Source organism: Oncorhynchus masou, chromosome 29, assembly GCF_036934945.1.
Source record: "Oncorhynchus masou masou isolate Uvic2021 chromosome 29, UVic_Omas_1.1, whole genome shotgun sequence".
Taxonomy (NCBI): domain Eukaryota; kingdom Metazoa; phylum Chordata; class Actinopteri; order Salmoniformes; family Salmonidae; genus Oncorhynchus; species Oncorhynchus masou.
Window position 1 is genome coordinate 32999218 of NC_088240.1, and position 18654 is coordinate 33017871.

Genomic DNA, 18654 nt, shown 5'->3' on the forward strand with positions numbered 1-18654 from the left:
CAAGTATGACAATTGAGTACTTCTTTCACCACTAATAACATATGACCTCTATTTAACCAGGTAGGTTATTAAGATGAGAATACTTTCTATTTTGCAATAATGACTTGGCAAAAAGGATACAACAGTACAGTGGCAGCAGACATATGGACAGGAATAAACAATATCTAGGCACAAATAAATTAATTCCTAAAAAAAACAATTGGACAGCAAGACAAAAGTATAGATAGGGGCAACAGAGAGCAGGGAGATGAGAGAGAGAGACTGGGAGGAAGAGAGAGAGGTACATACACAGTGAAGGAAAGTGGGGGAGAGAGAGGTAGGGTTGAGAGACAGGAAGAAGGAGTGTAAAATTAGATCTTCTACAGGGAATAGAAATATGAGCAACCCCCTATTCTCTCCTCTGACATTTATCCATGACAGACTTACGGCCGTGGCCAATGTTATTACTCCAGATAACCATTGTTTACATGACAGAATTGATTACCTTTATATTACCGCTGCTTTACTGAAAATGGGACGCTTGCCAAAGTCACGTCATCTGCAACATTTCATAATCGGAGGAAATGGATTGTTCCTAGACAGTCCCTTTTCTCTCCCTGTACGTTCTTCCAAAACATCTCTGGTACATTATATTTCCTCCCAAGGGCCTGCTGACTGGAACCTATTCAGTACTGAGAACTAAGACATTTATAACAGCCAATATGGCACAATGTATAAAACCTAACTACAGTGCCTTCAGAAAGTATTTATACCCCTTGATTTATTCCACATTTTGTTGTGTTACAGCCTGAATTCAAAATCGATTTAAAAAAATGTCACACACATCAACACATAATATCCCTTAATGATAAAGTGAAAAATTGTTGTTGTTTTTTTTTAACAAATTTTGGCAATTAATTTACAAATGAAATACAGCAATATCTTATTTAATAAGTATTTACACCTGAGTCAATACTTGAAGAAGCACCTTTGGCGGCGATTACAGCTTTGAGTCGTCTTGGGTATGTCTGTACCAGTTTTGCACATTTGGATTTGGGGATTTTCTCCCAAGTTAGATGGGGAGCGGGCTGGAACAGCAATCTTAAATTATTTTCACTGATTCAAGTTTGGGCTTGTTTTGACTTTTTTGATTGATGATTCCATATGTGTTATTTGATAGTTTTGATGTCTTCACTATTATTCTACAATGTAGAAAATAGTAAAAATATAGACAAACCCTTGAATGAGTAGGTGTTCTTAAACTTTTGACCGGTAGTGTGTGCTACTAACTAACTTTTTCAACTGTCGTTTTTAACCTCGAAACATTCCAAAGCTGACTTTGTGAGCCTCAGCTGTGTAGCTGTTGAAATGAGTCAGGACAACACAGTAACTAGTTTAGATTCCCTGTGACCAGTTTAGATTCTCCTGTGTATAAAGCAGAGAGGTCCAGGATATGCTCCAACTCTCTCCATTCAGATGGACATGGGGTGGGAAAATCCTACAGCACATTTTGTCACCATAAGTCACCAGATTGAATTTCAGGAGGGTTTAACACCACTAAATATAACTGGGTGGAGGGACAAGGAGGGACAGGGACTAACGTCAACACACAGAGGGATGTGAATGTAGCTTAGCAGCAAGATACTTCCACTCTCAACTAGAAAGTGGGGACAACACCTTGTACCTGCAACTCAGTACGGTTTGCAGGTCAATAGTTTTCCATGTTAATTTTCTTTCATCTAACATCTGCATGAACTTCTTCATTTCTGAAGTGTTCTTCCCTCAGCGTTTGTTTGAGTCTACATCGTACCAACTGTACAGAAAAGTCAGAGGAAACAGAGATATCATCTGGGCCTGGTTTTTGATGTACTTCTGATATGCACATGGACATTTCTGTTGATAAGGGGAAATCTTTTACAACCGGTTTTTCACAACACTGAATTTCTTATTTTATCTGTGGTATTGAAGTACTTTGAGTGCAGTCTTTCAACTGGAACTGTGTGATGACAGGAGAGTCTTCTCCCGTCAAAGCCACCTCTCAAAGCACTTTATTTGATTCAGCATCAGAACTTAAATGGATTTGTGTCACCACTCACCACAAAGTTTGCCACACTCCTCTCTTTGGAGGCAGCAGCACAGAGAATGCCAAATTACTTCTCCTCCTCGTCCTCTTTGCAAACCTCAGTATCCCAAACAGGCCGCTCTGTCAAATTGTTTCATCAAGATACAGCTCACTGTATCTCTGTAGCAGTTGATGGGAGAAACAGTATCCTGGCTTTGTCCCTCTCTTGTCTATGTGTGGAGCAGCAACAGCTAACCCACCTCTCTAGTTCTACTAGTGCTCTGTACAAAAGTTATGCAACTTTAATCTCTATTTCTAAAGTTATAGAGTTCAACCGTTCTATATTTCTACAGCCAGCTCCACTGTCTTCTGTACTTCTAAATCTATAAGTTCATAGATGTTCATGTTCATAGAAAAGTTCTGCTGACCTGCGGAAGCTCTACACATGTTCTGTTCTGTTGTAGTTCTTCAGCTCTGCTCTGGTCAGAAAGAACCTGGTGAATTCTCCTGCAGCTGCTTAGTGCCCGCTCTTCAAAGATACTTCTGTATATGATCACATTGACGTAGATCCAAGCGAACTATGCCAAAGACTTCCTATAGAATCAGTTACTGTAATGCCAATGGAATTATTCAGCTATTCAGAAATACAAGTACTTTTTAGAATAAATATATCCTTTGACAGTATGGCACATGAGTTAGCTTAAAGGAATATTCTCTGTTAGTACTCTCAGTCTAAGCAGGAATTGCTGCTGATGCTCCCTCATTCCTTCACTCTTTGAAAAAAACTTTCCAAAAGGGTTCTTCGGCTGTCCCCATATGAGAATCATTTTTGGCTCAAGGTAGAACCCTTTTTGGTTTCAGGCAGAACCCTTTTGGGTTCCATGTAGAACCCTCTGTAAAAAAGGGCTCTACATAGAACCCAACAGGGTTCTACCTGACACCCAAAAGGTTTCTTCAAATGGTTCTTCTATGGTACAGTGAAAGAACCTCTTTAGGTTCTAGATCGCACAATTTTTTCAAAGAATGTATTGAATTATACAGGGAGAAACTCAGAGGGTCTTGAGCATTTGTTATCTCTCTTTCATCTTCAACTCACCACAACAATCAGCAATCAGCAAAGTGATTCAAGGAGGTAGGTAGTGCACGGCAACCCTATTGTTATTGAAGAGGCCTCATAGTATTGAAATGTTCTCTCTGTCTGTCTGTTCACCCTTCTGTCTCTATGTCTGTTTGCTCAAAGTCTTTAATGTCACCGTGGGTTCTCATATAATATAGATGAAGGGATGTTGAGGCGGAGGGGAGTAGAGCAATATGCATGTGTGTGTCTGTGTGTGTGTGCACACGCAGTTGTGTAAAGTAATGAAGTAGAAATACGCACTGATGGGTGAATTTCTTTTGCTAGGCAGCAGGCGACGACATGCAAGCAGAGTTGAGCCAATCCTCACGTTTGGACAAATCCAAGAGCCCTTAAAGTGCAACCCCCTCACCACCCAATCGCACAATCATGTCCGTCATCGCTCTACCACCACCTCCTGATGAGGACAAACATCCTTGGCTGTATGTTTTCTTTTCTCTGAATGAAGGATTCATCCTACCGGATGAAATGTCTGTTATGTTTACCAAAAGTTCAGGAAATACTAGCGTTCAAGAACTCATCAGCAAATCTAAAAAAAACACATTGATGTAGGCCTACTGTTAGCTTGCTAGCTAGCTAGAATAACAATAGCATGCTAGCTAATGATACTTATATTAGCATGCTATCTAACATTAGCTAACCAGCCCATGTTTGCTTAATCCTATACCTAAATAGTTTAGTAACTAACATTACCTACTTTAGCTGGCTAAAATGTGCCCAGAATCATTGTTAATTAACTCAATCTAACTAAACTGACATGAGTTAACTAGTACATTCCAAATCTTGGCCCATTTGTGTCAGCTAACGTTAGTCTAGCCAAATACCTTTTTCTCTAAACACCCCATGTCAAGCTAAGTTATCTAGCTAACATTAGGTTTCACATTTTAGCTAACACCCACTAGTTTAGCTAGACATTTTCTTTTCTTTATTTTTTCTTTATTTAATTAGGCAAGTCAGAACAAATTCTTATTTTCAATGACGGCCTAGGAACAGCGGGTTAACTGCCTTGTTCAGGGGCAGAACAACAGATTTCTACCTTGTCAGCTCGGGGATTCGATCTTGCAACCTTTCAGTTACTAGTCCAGCCACTAGGCTACCTGCCACCCCATATGTTAGTTGATAAAGTTGTTCTTCCTACCTAGTTAATTACTGTAGACTTAAGCTATTGACGTCACCTACAAGCTAAATCAATTAACATTGTTTTTTTCTCAAAGTAATATTAAATGCTCACAAAAAACTATCACTTAACTAATGTTGTTAATAGCTTTAAAATTAGGATCCTATACCTTAAGTATTTGGTGATGGTAGTTATCTAGCTAATTAACTATTGTCAGTCTTTTCCTTTTATTATTATTTCAGAGAAAGCAGGTACACCATCTTAAGAAATATGGACAGCAAACACACTGAAGAGAAAACATACCCCTGACACTCCCTCCACCATCAAGCAGAGCACATTACTGAAGGCAGTGTCTCAAAAATCCATTGGCAAAGCTGTGGTGAAGTATGTGGTCCAAGGTCTCCAACCATTTGCTGTTGTAGAACAAAAACTGTTCAGAGAGTTAGTGCAGGATCTGCAGCCTAACTCAAAGATAACATCAAGGCCCACACTGCGCTCCAGGATTGATGAAGCATCCAAGGAAATGAAGAAGGTGACTGAGGCCATGAGAGGAGTTGACCACATCGCCATCACCACCGACTGTTGGTCTGCAAGAAGTTTCATTGGTGTTACAGCCCATTGGATAGACCCTGACAATCTCAACAGATGTGCTGTATCCCTGGCCTGTAAACAGTTGAGAGGATCGCAAACCTTTGATGTGTTGTCAGGTGCCCTAAATGACATACATTCTGAGTTTGAAATTCGGAGTAAGATTGTAAGAACAATAACAGACAATGGCTCTAACTTCTTGAAAGCTTTCCAAGTTTATGGAGAAGATGAAAATAACGAGGCAGTCGAAGCAGTGGGTGGTGGGGGTGAAGCAGCTCAGCCAGGACAGGACGATGGTGAAGAGGAACAATAGGAGATTGAAGAAGTGGAGTTTTTTGATGTGGCAACGATCCTGAATGAAGGTGATGGTTTTGAGTACCAGCTGCCAAAGCACCAGCGTTGTGCTTGCCACTTACTCAACTTAGTATCTAAAGGCAATTCGCTAAAAGCAACATCCAGCGAGGCTTACAAAAAAGTGTCCTGTTCAACATTTGGCAAGTGCCAAGCACTTTGGAACAAACGCGGGAGATCCACACTTGCAGCCGAAATCATTGAAGATACTTGGAACCTCTAGCTGCTGCGTCTGAATGCTACAAGGTGGAACTCCTGGTTCATGGCTGTGGAAAGACCCCTGAGGATCATCAAAGACAAAGGAGAGGCGGCCGTCAGAGGTCTCTGCACAGACTTCAAGGTTCCAATGTAAGTAAGGATTATGTATTATTTTATCGTTATGTAAGGTCTTGAATATCGTCTAAATATGTTGACTAATAACTGTTTCACATATTGTAGCCATACACTATCATTTAGTCAACTACTCATTGATTCCTGTTGTTAAATCAGGTGAAATGGTTAGTGGTCCCCTTTGTAGGATGGGAACGTATTATTATTATTATTAGTGGGGTTTTTTCTCTGGTTCAATCCAGCTGAACTCCCCTGCCTCACAGAAGATGTTGCCACAATGAGCCCAGTCGTAAAGGTCATCAACATCTGCAGGCTGAAACCAATTTCCAGATGTGGTGGCTACTTCCAACTATCAACCTGCAGATCACAAAAGTTGACCGAATCAAGTTGTCCCTGAAGTACTGTAAGCCTCTGGATGTGCTACAACTGGGACTGAAGAAGCACTTCAGCCACACGTTTCAAGACTCTGCTGCTGATCGCAGCTGCAAATCCTTCTCCCCAAATTTACATCAGCGTGGACAAAGTATGACACCACCATCAGAATGGGTAAGACAAAATGTGGCTAATTAACAATATTTTATTATTCATAAACAGCTTTTGTAGAGTGTACATTTTGACACTTTATAGATTTGAGAACCAGCCATTTGAACTACAATCCTGACTTTGTGGTTCAGTCCAATGGGTAACCTACTTAGCCTGGTTGCTTGGTTTACAGTTGAAGTAGGAAGTTTACATACACCTTAGCCAAATACATTTAAACTCAGTTTTTCACAATTCCTGACATTTAATCCTAGTAAAAATTCCCAATCTTAGGTCAGTTAGGATCATCACTTAATTTTAAGAATGTGAAATGTCAGAATAATAGTAGAGAAAATGATTTATTTCAGCTTTTATTTCTTTCATCACATTTCCAGTGGGTCAGAAGTTTACATACACTCAATTAGTATTTGGGAGCATTGCCTTTAAATGGTTTAATTTGGGTCAAACATTTTGGGTAGCCTCCCACAAGCTTCCCACAATAAGTTGGGTGAATTTTGGCCCATTCCTCCTGACAGAGCTGGTGTAACTGAGTCAGGTTTGTAGGCCTCCTTGCTCGCACATGCTTTTTCAATTTTGCACACACATTTTCTATAGGATTGAGGTCAGGGCTTTGTGATGGCCACTCAAATACCTTGACTTTGTTGTCCTTAAGCCATTTTGCCACAAATTTGGAAGTATGCTTGGGGTCATTGTCCAGTTGGAAGACCCATTTGCGACCAAGCTTTAACTTCCTGACTGTTGTCTTGAGATGTTGCTTCAATATATCCACATGATTTTCCTCTCTTATGATGCCATCTATTTTGTGAAGTGCACCAGTCCCTCCTGCAGCAAAGCACCCCACAACATGCTGCTGCTATCCCCGTGCTCACAGTTGGGATGGTGTTCTTCGGCTTGCAAGCATCCCCCTTTTTCCTCCAAACATATCGATGGTCATTATGGCCAAACAGTTCTATTTTTGTTTCATCAGACCAGAGGACAATTCTCCAAAAAGTACAATCTTTGTCCCCATGTGCAGTTGCAAACCGTAGTCTGGCTTTTTTATGGCGGTTTTGGAGCAGTGGCTTCTTCCTTGCTGAGCGGCCTTTCAGGTTATGTCGACATAGGACTCGTTTTACTGTGGAAATAGATACTTTTGTACCTGTTTCCTCCAGCATCTTCACAAGGTCCTTTGCTGTTGTTCTGGGATTTATTTGCACTTTTTGCACCAAGTACATTCATCTCTAGGAAACAGAACGCGTCTACTTTCTGAGGGGTATAACAGCTGCATGGTCTCATGGTGTTTATACTTGCGTACTATTGTTTGTACAGATGAACGTGGTACCTTCAGGCGTTTGGAAATTGCTCCCAAGGATGTACCAAACTTGTGGAGGTCTACAATTATTTTTCTGAGGTCTTGGCTGATTTCTTTAGATTTTCCCCTGATGTCAAGCAAAGAGGCACTGAGTTTGAATGTAGGCCTTGAAATACATCCACAGGTACACCTCCAATTTACTCAAATGATGTCAACTATCCTATCAGAAGCTTCTAAAACCATGACAATTTTCTGGAATTTTCCATGCTGTTTAAAGGCACAGTCAACTTAGTGTATGTAAACTTCAGACCCACTGGAATTGTGATGCAGTGAATAATAAGTGAAATAATTTGTCTGTAAACAATTGTTGGAAAAATTACTTGTGTCATGCACAAAGTAGATGTCTTAACTGACTTGCCAGAACTATAGTTTGTTAACAAGAAATTTGTGGAGTGGTTGAAAAACGAGTTTTAATGACTCCAACCTAAGTGTATGTAAACTTTAGACTTCAACTGCATATAGATGGGGGATGGATTAATGTCGGCTCACTAAAAACTTAACTGCATGATTTCTATTGTCATCTCCCTTGTATTTCAGGAATGAAGGGGGTATATATAGCGATACATAAAATATATGATTATTGTGGTACTTGATAGGATGTTTTTCCAGGCATTGTAAATATCTGTTGATCTGTGCAGACCTACACACAACCTGTGTATCTCAAACATGCACAATTTGTATCTCAAGGTTGTTCGACATTCTATATTGCCAGAATAGAGTTGATTAGATATTTCTTTGTCTGTTTTAAGCAAATATTTGAATGGAAATAAATGCACTGCAATAGGAAGAACATATACATATAAATTCATGAAAAAAGCAAGAAAAAAGTTACCCATAACTAACCTTCAACAGAGTTGCATTATTTTCCAGAGAATGCATAGAGCCATGAGTTGATTATCCATTTTATACCATGGCTATAATTTAACAAATTTGCCGCTAGAAACGTGTTCAACATCCACTGAAGTAGCTAAACAGACTTGCTAGTTTAGCTAACCAAATCATCGTCCTAGCTTGCTATTATGAAAATCGAATTCAACAATGGTTTCAATTCAACTTTTACTTTCAAAAGCAGCTCAAACTTAAAACATGTATGAATAAACCATAGCCATTGAAATCTACATGCAAATATACTGTGTGCAAAAGAAAATTATACAACAAGTGGGTCTACTCCTGAATGTTGATGCGTTAAAAATGCATTCCAGCCAGTGTCTATTCCACACGTTACCATTGGCTAAATCTATGACGTTAAAATGCATATTTACTCTGTTCCATTTGACTGTGCAATCCCCTGTCTCATCAGCCCAGCCAGGCAATTTATAAACTTAATCTCCACTATTAAAAGCATGTAGACATTATCTCACATTTCTTTTAAACTGACATTTGGTTTTCAACAGCATAGATTTGTATAAACCTTGCTGTCTGTCTCTCCGACCTTTGCAATATTGTTTCAATATTCAAATTCGATCTCCAGCTGTCCCAAAGTAATGAACATGTCAGACATCAGGCAGGCAGGCATCGTTTCTCAGCCAGTCAAAATCATGAATCAGCTGGTATAATTTTTATGAATATGTACAAAGAAATGTCATTTGAAAAAAGGTCAAACGAAACAAAGTACAGCTAGTTTGCAATCTTTCTAGCTTCATTTTGAAGTGTTTGTCTTAGCTGTGTTGTTAGCTAGCTCCTCTGAACAACAGTGTCCTGACGAGTGCGCGCATTTTCTATACTGTTATGGATGTATCCAAATAAATGTCAGCAGAAAACAGCTGCAAATGCAAATGCTGCTACTTTGCTCTTATTCTGGCTGCACTTTGTTAACGCAATGTTAAATTAGCCATAGTTGGCTAGCTAGCTAGCAAGCAAGGGATATGAACATTGCCAGCCAGTATGCAATGGAACTTTTAGAACGAACGACTGGGTCACGTCTATAGATTTTACATTTTTATTTATTTATTTATTTTAACCAGGTAGGCTAGTTGAGAACGAGTTCTCATTTACAACTGAGACCTGGCCAAGATAAAGCATAGCAGTGTGAACAGACAACAACACAGAGTTACACATGGAGTAAACAATAAACAAGTCAATAACACAGTAGAAAAAAAAGAAAGAGTCTATATACATTGTGTGAAAAAGGCATGAAGAGGTAGGCGAATAATTACAAATTAGCAGATTAACACTGGAGATACAGAACAAAAAGACTGAACGACTGAGTCACGTCTCTGACAACCGAACCGATAGAACAAACGACCAACTGGCTTGGGTATTATATCTTGTGGAAGGATGAAATAGTATGAATACATTAATCAAAATAATGTTTTTAATGAAAATATGTCAATCATTATTTGATTATGTTGATTTTGGTAACACATTGTATTGAAGTGATAATGCTCTTGAAGGCAGTGTTTGGAGGATATATTGGCACGGTTTGGCAACACCCATGCCAATATATCCTCCAAACACCGGCTTCTCTGGCATTATCACTTAAATAATGCACGCTCTAGAATGCCCTTCCTTCAAGCCAATCAGAAATTAGTATTCAACAATGCCATGGTATAAAGGTTTATAAATGATTCCCTCAACTGTCACAAAATGAAATCAAGTCACAAGTCATGACCCCCCCCCAGAACGGAAAACACTCAGAGAATGTTCAACCAAAAACAGGGTGATCGAAGCTGAGCCTTCAGATCCGGATGGAGACACTCCTCCAGCCAAACCAAACTGACTGATTTCAACTAAAGGCTTGCAGGGGATGTGGAGACAGACAAGTATCTGATATCCCTGGCAATAGCATCCGACTTTACCTTCTCTCCCTGAACAAAATACCAGTGGAAACATTAGGTCCCAAGGTGAACATTCTGGCTATTGATCAGGAGAGCATAAAAAAAGAGTTGCTTGGATTAAGAGCTGCAAATTGCACGATATTCCCTATATAGTGCATATGGGCCTTAGTCAACAGCATTGCACTATATAGGGAATAGGGTGCCATTTGGGACGCAACCACAGAACAAACCTCCTGGCTGCCTTATTTTAGAGCATTAGGCTAGGTCTCTGGCAAGCAGCCATCTGGAGAGCTATGTAAAAACACAATCCAATTCCTCTGATTACAGTGTAATTAGCGATGCAATCATAGTGGTTCAAGAACCGCAGTTATTTCCAAACGCCTGAGGTCATAAGATTTGGCGCGGATATGATGAAGCTTATTGGCCAGTAAACTCATACAGGCATGTCTACATCATGAATGATTCAGGCATGACCGACTGCCACAGCGTTCAACAGACTGATCACAGAGAGTAGATCATAAGCTATATAAAACATGAACTTAGAGCTAAATGGAGAGAGTGAGAAGGAAAGGGAAGAATGGATCAAGGAAAATATCTAAGTTAGTTAGCCCGTTCTCCCGTTCGTTAGTTAAATGACAGTGTTCTTTGACCTCACAGAACACATCCTCTACCTCAGGAACAAAGACCAAACTTTGATATCAAGGGAGGCTGGGTCAAGATAAAAAAAATGCACCTCTTTTGCTATTTGTGGGTCCTGTAACACACAGCACATGTAGCCAATTTTTAAAAGTGTGACACAGAGCGTGGGCGCTTAACACTGTCCTATCCTCACCTCTGGTCCTGCGGGTTTTGTGTGATTTAACAGCAGAGGGAGATTGTTTAGCCGATTGGTCATCATAGCGTGCTAAGAGAAAGAGAGAGAGAGATGCCACCTGCCAAGAGAAGACGGAGTGGAGTCTACAGAGCTCAGGCCTGGGGCAGGTAACATGGCCCCATGTAGTTCACACGCGATGGGACCTTTAGAGCAGTGCAGCTCTATGCTTGCTGCTAGACTCTGAAGAATGTGTGAAGTATTCTACACAGTGGCCAGCGGGTTGTCTCTAAAATTATTCCAGTGGAGTGGTGTGCAGCCCTCTGATTTGTTTTTCTGTGATAGTGAATGGGTTTCACAGTCTGTATTGTTGGGACTGAGACTGCAGAAACACTACAGCATAGAAAAGGATCCCATCTTGCCTGCCCTCTGTACTCTCACAACAAGTGAAGTTCTGTGTCTGAGGCTCAATCGTCAAGTTACATTGGTGCGGGTTTGCTAAGGGGTTTGACAGTCTATGCTAAGTCACCAGTGCTAACTTAACCTGCTAGGCAGTCCACTCAGAACAGTGACAGGTTGATTGTCCTGAAAACAGTGCTAACTGTGCAGTGTATATTATGGAGGAGCTGAGGCAGCCGGGGTGCTATGCATACTTTAATGAGTCCTTTCACGGCTGAGAGACCAAGTGGGACTAGAACACAAGCCAAGCATAACCACCTCACCTCAAAGGACCACACACAGACAGGCCAGGCATGACACGCTAACTACTCATCTATAATAGCCCTTTTTGGTCACACAGAGGAGAATGTATAAACATAGTTTGGAAATGGGGCGGGAGTGTAAAAGGGTACTATTTGGGAATCTGTTCATAGCCATACAGGCTTTGTGGCTTGTTGCTTTCCCTATTGCTTTTGCCAGTCTGAGCATAACACCTACTGTATGTTAAAAGACCCATGACAATGTTTTAAATATATAGAATAGATTCGGCAAAATACTGTATGGAGAAAAAAATTGTATGGACATTCCTTTTTTTACAAGATCATAAAATTAGATCAGTATATGCCTGTCAAAGTGTGAGGAAATTAAATAACATTTTTACAACAAAGATATATCAACAATAAGGAGGCTACGACACTGGCTCAAACTCTCGTGGGATGTGACAGGGCGTACAAACTATTATGAACTACAAAAGGAAGCACAGCTACGAGCTGCCCAGTGACACAAGCCTTCCAGACGAGCTAAATTACTTCTACGCACGCTTTGAGGCAAGCAACACTGAAGCATGCATGAGAACACCAGCTGTTCTGGACAACTGTGTGATCACTGTTTCCGTAACCGATGTGAGTAAGACCTTTAAACAAGTCAACAATCACAAGGCCACAGGGCCAGGCGGATTACCAGGACGTGTACTCCGAGCATGCGCTGACCAACTGGCAAGTGTAGCCATGAAGTGCTTTAAAAGGCTGGTCATGGCTCACATCAACACCATTATCCCAGAAACTCTATACCCAATCCAATTTGCATACCGCCCCAACAGATCCACAGATGATACAATCTCTATTGCACTCCACACTGCCCTTTCCCACCTGGACAAAAGGAAAATCTAAGTGAGAATGCTATTCATTGACTGTAGCTCAGCTTTCAACACCATAGTGCCCTCAAAGCTCATCGCTAAGCTAAGGACCCTGGGACTAAACACCTCACTCTGCAACTGGATCCTGGACTTCCTGATGGGCCGACCCCAGGTGGTAAGGGTAGGTAAGAACACATCTGCCACGTTGATCCTGAACACGGGGCCCCTCAGGAGTGCGTGCTCAGTCCCCTCCTGTACTCCCTGTTCACCCATGACTGCATGGCCAAGCACTACTCCAACACAATCATTAAGTTTGGCGATGACACAACAGTGGTAGGCCTGATCTTCGACAACGATGAGACAGCCAATAGAGAGGTCAGAGACCTGGCAGTTTGGTGCCAGGATAACAACCTCTCCATCAACATGAGGAAGACAAACGAGATGATCATGGACTACAGGAAAAGGAGAGCCGAGCATGCCCCCATTCCCATCGACGGGTCTGTAGTGGAGCAGGTTGAAAGCTTTAAGTTCTTTGGTGTCCACATCACCAACAAACTATCATTGTCCAAACACACTAAGACTGTCGTGAATAGGGAACGACAACGCCTATTTGGCATGGGTCCTCAGATCCTCCAAAAGTTATAAAGTTGCACCATCAAGAGCATTCTGACTGGTTGCATCACCGCCTGGTATGGTAACTTCTCGGCCTCCGACTGCAAGGCACTACAACGGATAGTGCGTACAGCCCAGTACATTACTGGGGCCAAGCTTCTTGCTATCCAGGACCTCTACACCAGGCGGTGTCAGAGGAAGGCCCTAAAATGGCCAAAGACTGCAGCCACACTAGTCGTAGACTGTTCACTCTGCTACCACATGGCAAGCGGTACCGGAGCACCTAGTCTAGTGCCAGGCTCTTAACAGCTTCTACCTCCAAGCCATAAGACTCCTGGAACAGCTATTCAAATGGCTACCCGTACTATTTGTATGCATAATCACTTTACCTCTACCTACATGTACATATTACCTCAATTACCTCGACTAAACTGTGCCCCTGCACATTGACTCTGTACTGGTACCCCCTGTATATAGCCTTGTTACTGTTATTTTATTGTTGCTCTTTAATTATTTGTTATTTTTCTATTTTATTTTTTATTTATTTATTTTTTACTTCAGTTTATTTTAGTCAATACTTTCTTAACACTTATTTGTCTTAACAAGGAACCACCCCTTTTTTTTCTTCCAATTTTCACCTAAAATGACATACCCAAATCTAGCTGCCTGTTGCTCAGGCCCTGAAGCAAGGATATGCATATTCTTGGTACCATTTGAAAGGAAATTACTTTGAAGTTTGTGGAAATGTGAAAGGAATGTAGGAGAATATAACACAATAGATCTGGTAAAGGATAATATAAGAAAAAGCCAACCGTTCTTTTTTTATTTTTTTTGTACCATCATCTTTGAGAAATGCAAAAGAAAGGCCATAATATATTATTCCAGCCCAAGTACAATTTAGATTTTGGCCACTAGATGACAGGAGTGTATGTGCAAAGTTTTAGACTGATCCATTAAACCATTGCACTTCTGTTCAAAATGTTGTATCAAGACTGCTCAAATGTTCCTAATTTGTTTATTAAACGGCATTGTTGGTTAAGGGCTTGTAAGCATTTCAACCCCTTGTATTCGGCGAATGTGAAAAATAACATTTGATTTGTGCCTTTCACCCTGCGCTCTTGTGTTTGTTCTACAGCAGTGTTGGTAATGCTAACATAATACAACATTAACATGCCATCACGATATCAAGGTCAACTCTGGTGTAGGGTGGTGGGGATGCGCACGCACGCACACACACACACACACACACACACACACACACACACACACACACACACACACACACACACACACACACACACACACACACACACACACACACACACACACACACACACACACACACACACGCAGCTAAACAGAACAAACTTTTAATTATGTCTTAATTATGTCTGCAGAAAGACAGGAATGAACGAGTCTGTGAGCTCACGAAACTATAGGCAGAGACTCAATCTGTCGGTTTGAAACTGAGAGGCATTGACGGGGGTCATTTCTCCCTGCGTACATCAGAACACACACCAAGGGGGTCTTCGTTGCCCTGAAAACATACACAAATACTGCTTGAAACTGGTTTATTTCCCTTACCCAGTGTGGGTTTATCTCCCCAACTAAGCCAGAACCTGACTCTAGATTTAACTAAAATAATACATTTAAAAGGGCCTGCCAAGATGTGATATGGACAGTGAAAGGTTACTGTAGCCCTTACTGCATCTGGATCAGGAGACTGCTCCCCATCGGTCCCGTGGTGAACACTGGGTGGTCTGACTTGCCTTACTACAGACAATGATACTGTTCTGGTGTGCATGTCCAAGACAAGTAACTGAACTGGGGATGTTGCATAGCTGTTCCATATGAGATACTCTCTAAGCTGCATATCCCCAGAGCACTGTGCCAGTGCAGACATTCACAAATAATTAGGAAAAACAAACACCTTTAGAGATAATTCCCCTCGTGAGAAATCAACATTTCCAGCCACAATGATGGAGGGATGTTGAGAAAGATAGAGGAAGAGAAATAGTGAAGAGTCATTTTTATGTAAGTACACAGACTGTCCCTCCCTGTGGCAGGGTGGAGGGGGACAGGTGACTGTTCTGTCGATGACAGGAAAGTGCTGAGTGTCCTGGCACTGTTCTGACAGCTGGGACACCAGTGTCACCTTCCACAAGCCTCCAATTGACAAATCCAGACTAACATTACAGCCAAAGAGGAAAAACAAAACCCCAGCAATGGGGGCAGACAAACAGGCAACAAACACCCTGTCAACCCAGCATTCCTGGTTCCTGGTGGGATGACATTAGACTGGACTGATGACCATCGTAGTGGTGTATACTAGCATACTATGTGGTACCCAGGTAAATAGAAATAGGGTGCCATTTGGGACCCAGCCCCAGTCTACATTTAAGATGCTAGTCCTAGAGTTCAGAGCCTGTGGGACTGGCTGGGCCTGTTACATTTGGATTAATATCGCCAGCATATTCAAATATTCAAAAAGTATTGCCAGGCCAAAGGTTTGTGCACACGCTGATTAAATAAACGTTACATATCTCTATTACCTCACGACAGGTTGAGGAGTGACTGTAATGTTAATGACATGGAGGTGCTACATTACATAGAATGCTATACAGATGTAAGATTTTAATTTGAGCCAGTTTGCTACAGCAGGAAGATAATCCTGCAGCAACAGGAATTATTATGGATATTATAATTAATGAACATTTTTGTTGGGGTTTATACATTTTTCGTAAGGGAAAATCAAGTCTAAAATTGCAGAGTGGAAATTGCAAACTTCAGAAGCCTTTTAAAAACTAAAATACACTACAAGTTTGACATTTCCTGCATTGCAGGAAAATTCTTCTGCAACAGGGTGATCAAGTGACGATCCTACACCTGTAGAATATGAGAATACTTCATAGGTGCAATATAGAATACTACTAAGAGACTACATTAGTGCTGCATAGGATACTCACTCCACTGTATCCTCCCAGCTGCACCAGTGATGCTGGTCAAGTTCCTCCATGTCCAGTCTGAATTTCCCCAGGCAGAACTCCTCGATGGCGTACTCATAGGTCCCGCCACAAGCCATCACCGACACAGACTGGCATACTGGGGAGTAGAGAGAGAACAGAGGATCAGAACAGAGATGTACTGTAGACCAACACAGCATAACCCACTGAGGGAACAGACAGAGAGAGAGAGAGAGAGAGAGAGAGAGAGAGAGAGAGGGTCAGAACAGAGATGTACTGTAGACCAACACAGCATAACCCACTGAGAGAACAGAGAGAGAGAGAGGACAGAGAGAGAGAGAGAGAGAGAGAGAGAGAGTCAGAACAGAGAGAGAGAGAGAGAGAGAGAGAGGACAGGGTCAGAACAGAGATGTACTGTAGACCAACACAGCATAACCCACTGAGGGAACAGAAAGAGAGAGAGAGGACCGGGTCAGAACAGAGATGTACTGTAGACCAACACAGCATAACCCACTGAGGGAACAGAGAGAGAGAGGGTCAGAACAGAGATGTACTGTAGACCAACACAGCATAACCCACTGAGAGAACAGAGAGAGAGAGAGAGAGAACAGAGAGAGAGAGAGAGTCAGAACAGAGAGAGAGAGAGAGGACAGGGTCAGAACAGAGATGTACTGCAGACCAACACAGCATAACCCACTGAGGGAACAGAAAGAGAGAGAGAGGACCGGGTCAGAACAGAGATGTACTGTAGACCAACACAGCATAACCCACTGAGGGAACAGAGAGAGAGAGGGTCAGAACAGAGATGTACTGTAGACCAACACAGCATAACCCACTGAGAGAACAGAGAGAGAGAGAACAGAGAGAGAGAGAGAGAACAGAGAGAGAGAGAGAGTCAGAACAGAGAGAGAGAGAGAGAGGACAGGGTCAGGACAGAGATGTACTGTAGACCAACACAGCATAACCCACTGAGGGAACAGAAAGAGAGAGAGAGTACCGGGTCAGAACAGAGATGTACTGTAGACCAACACAGCATAACCCACTGAGGGAACAGAAAGAGAGAGAGAGGACCGGGTCAGAACAGAGATGTACTGTAGACCAACACAGCATAACCCACTGAGAGAACAGAGAGAGAGAGAGAGGACAGAGGGTCAGAACAGAGATGTACTGTAGACCAACACAGCATAACCCACTAAGAGAACAGAGAGAGAGAGAGAGGAGAGAGATAGAGAGCATAACCCACTAAGAGAACAGAGAGAGAGAGAGAGAGAGAGAGTCAGAAGAGAACAGAGAGAGAGAGAGAGAGTCAGAACAGAGAGAGAGAGAGAGAGAGAGAGGACAGAGGGTCAGAACAGAGATGTACTGTAGACCAACACAGCATAACCCACTGAGGGAACAGAGAGAGAGAGAGGACAGAGGGTCAGAACAGAGATGTACTGTAGACCAACACAGCATAACCCACTGAGAGAACAGAGAGAGAGAGAGAGAGAGAGAGAGAGAGAGAGAGAGGACAGAGGGTCAGAACAGAGAGAGAGAGAGAGAGAGAGAGAGAGAGAGGGTTAGAACAGAGATGTAGTGTAGAGACTCAGATGAATGTCTTGTTTTTTATTATCTTTAACTACATGGTAGTCTCACGCCATTGACTTCCAACTCAATAGCCTGGGGATAATCACATGGTACGGGTCTGAGCCAGTGTAACTCTCATTCACAGATGTTTCACATTGATGAGCGGAGGTATGGGGATCTATCAGTTCTACATTAAGTAGAGGATACTGCTTAACATTTTATCTCTGAGATCCAACAGAGCTCTGTAAAGATCTCACCTGACAGTGCTGACAGGGTAAAACCTCATACCTGGAGTTCCTATAGAAAATTCTCTGGCTTTGAGAAGCTTTCTAAGTGCTGTCTACACTACACCATGTGGTAGCAGTTTCTCACTGTTTGACAAGGCTGACTGGACTGGGAGATTGCTTTAAACTGTTAAAAGGGCACAAACACGCTCTCAACTCCAAGGAGCAGAGCATCACAGAGCATCACTGCCCCAGGGCTCAGAGCTGAGAAAAGCACTCCGTGTTAGAGATATCAAATCAGATCAAATGTATGTCACATGTGCCCGAATACAACAGTGCTGTGAAATGTGAAATGCTTACTTTACAAGCCGTTAACCAACAATGCAGTTCAAGAAATAGAGTTTAAAAAATGTTTGCTAAATAAACTAAAGTGAAAAATCAAATAAAAAGTAACACAATAAGATGACATAACAATAATGAGGCTACAGGGGGTACCGGTATCAAGTCAATGTGCAGGGGTACAGGTTAGTAGAAGTCATTTGTACATTTAGGTAGGTGTAAAGTGACTATGCATAGATAATAAACAATGAATAGCAGCAGAGTAAAAACAAAGGGGGGTCAATGAAAATAGTCTGGTTGTCCGTTTGATTAGTTGTTCAGCAGTCTTAAGGCTTG

The 18654-nt window shown here is 41.8% G+C and overlaps 1 protein-coding gene across 1 annotated transcript in view; it reads right to left on the reverse strand.

Annotated features, from left to right (window-relative positions):
- Positions 1 to 18654, reverse strand: part of LOC135519369 (receptor activity-modifying protein 1-like) — a 60593-nt gene that overhangs the window by 2756 nt on the left and 39183 nt on the right. The window contains exon 2 of the mRNA XM_064944556.1: positions 16193 to 16328. Coding sequence (XP_064800628.1) covers positions 16193 to 16328 — 136 coding nt within the window. The remainder of the gene's footprint in view (positions 1 to 16192; positions 16329 to 18654) is intronic.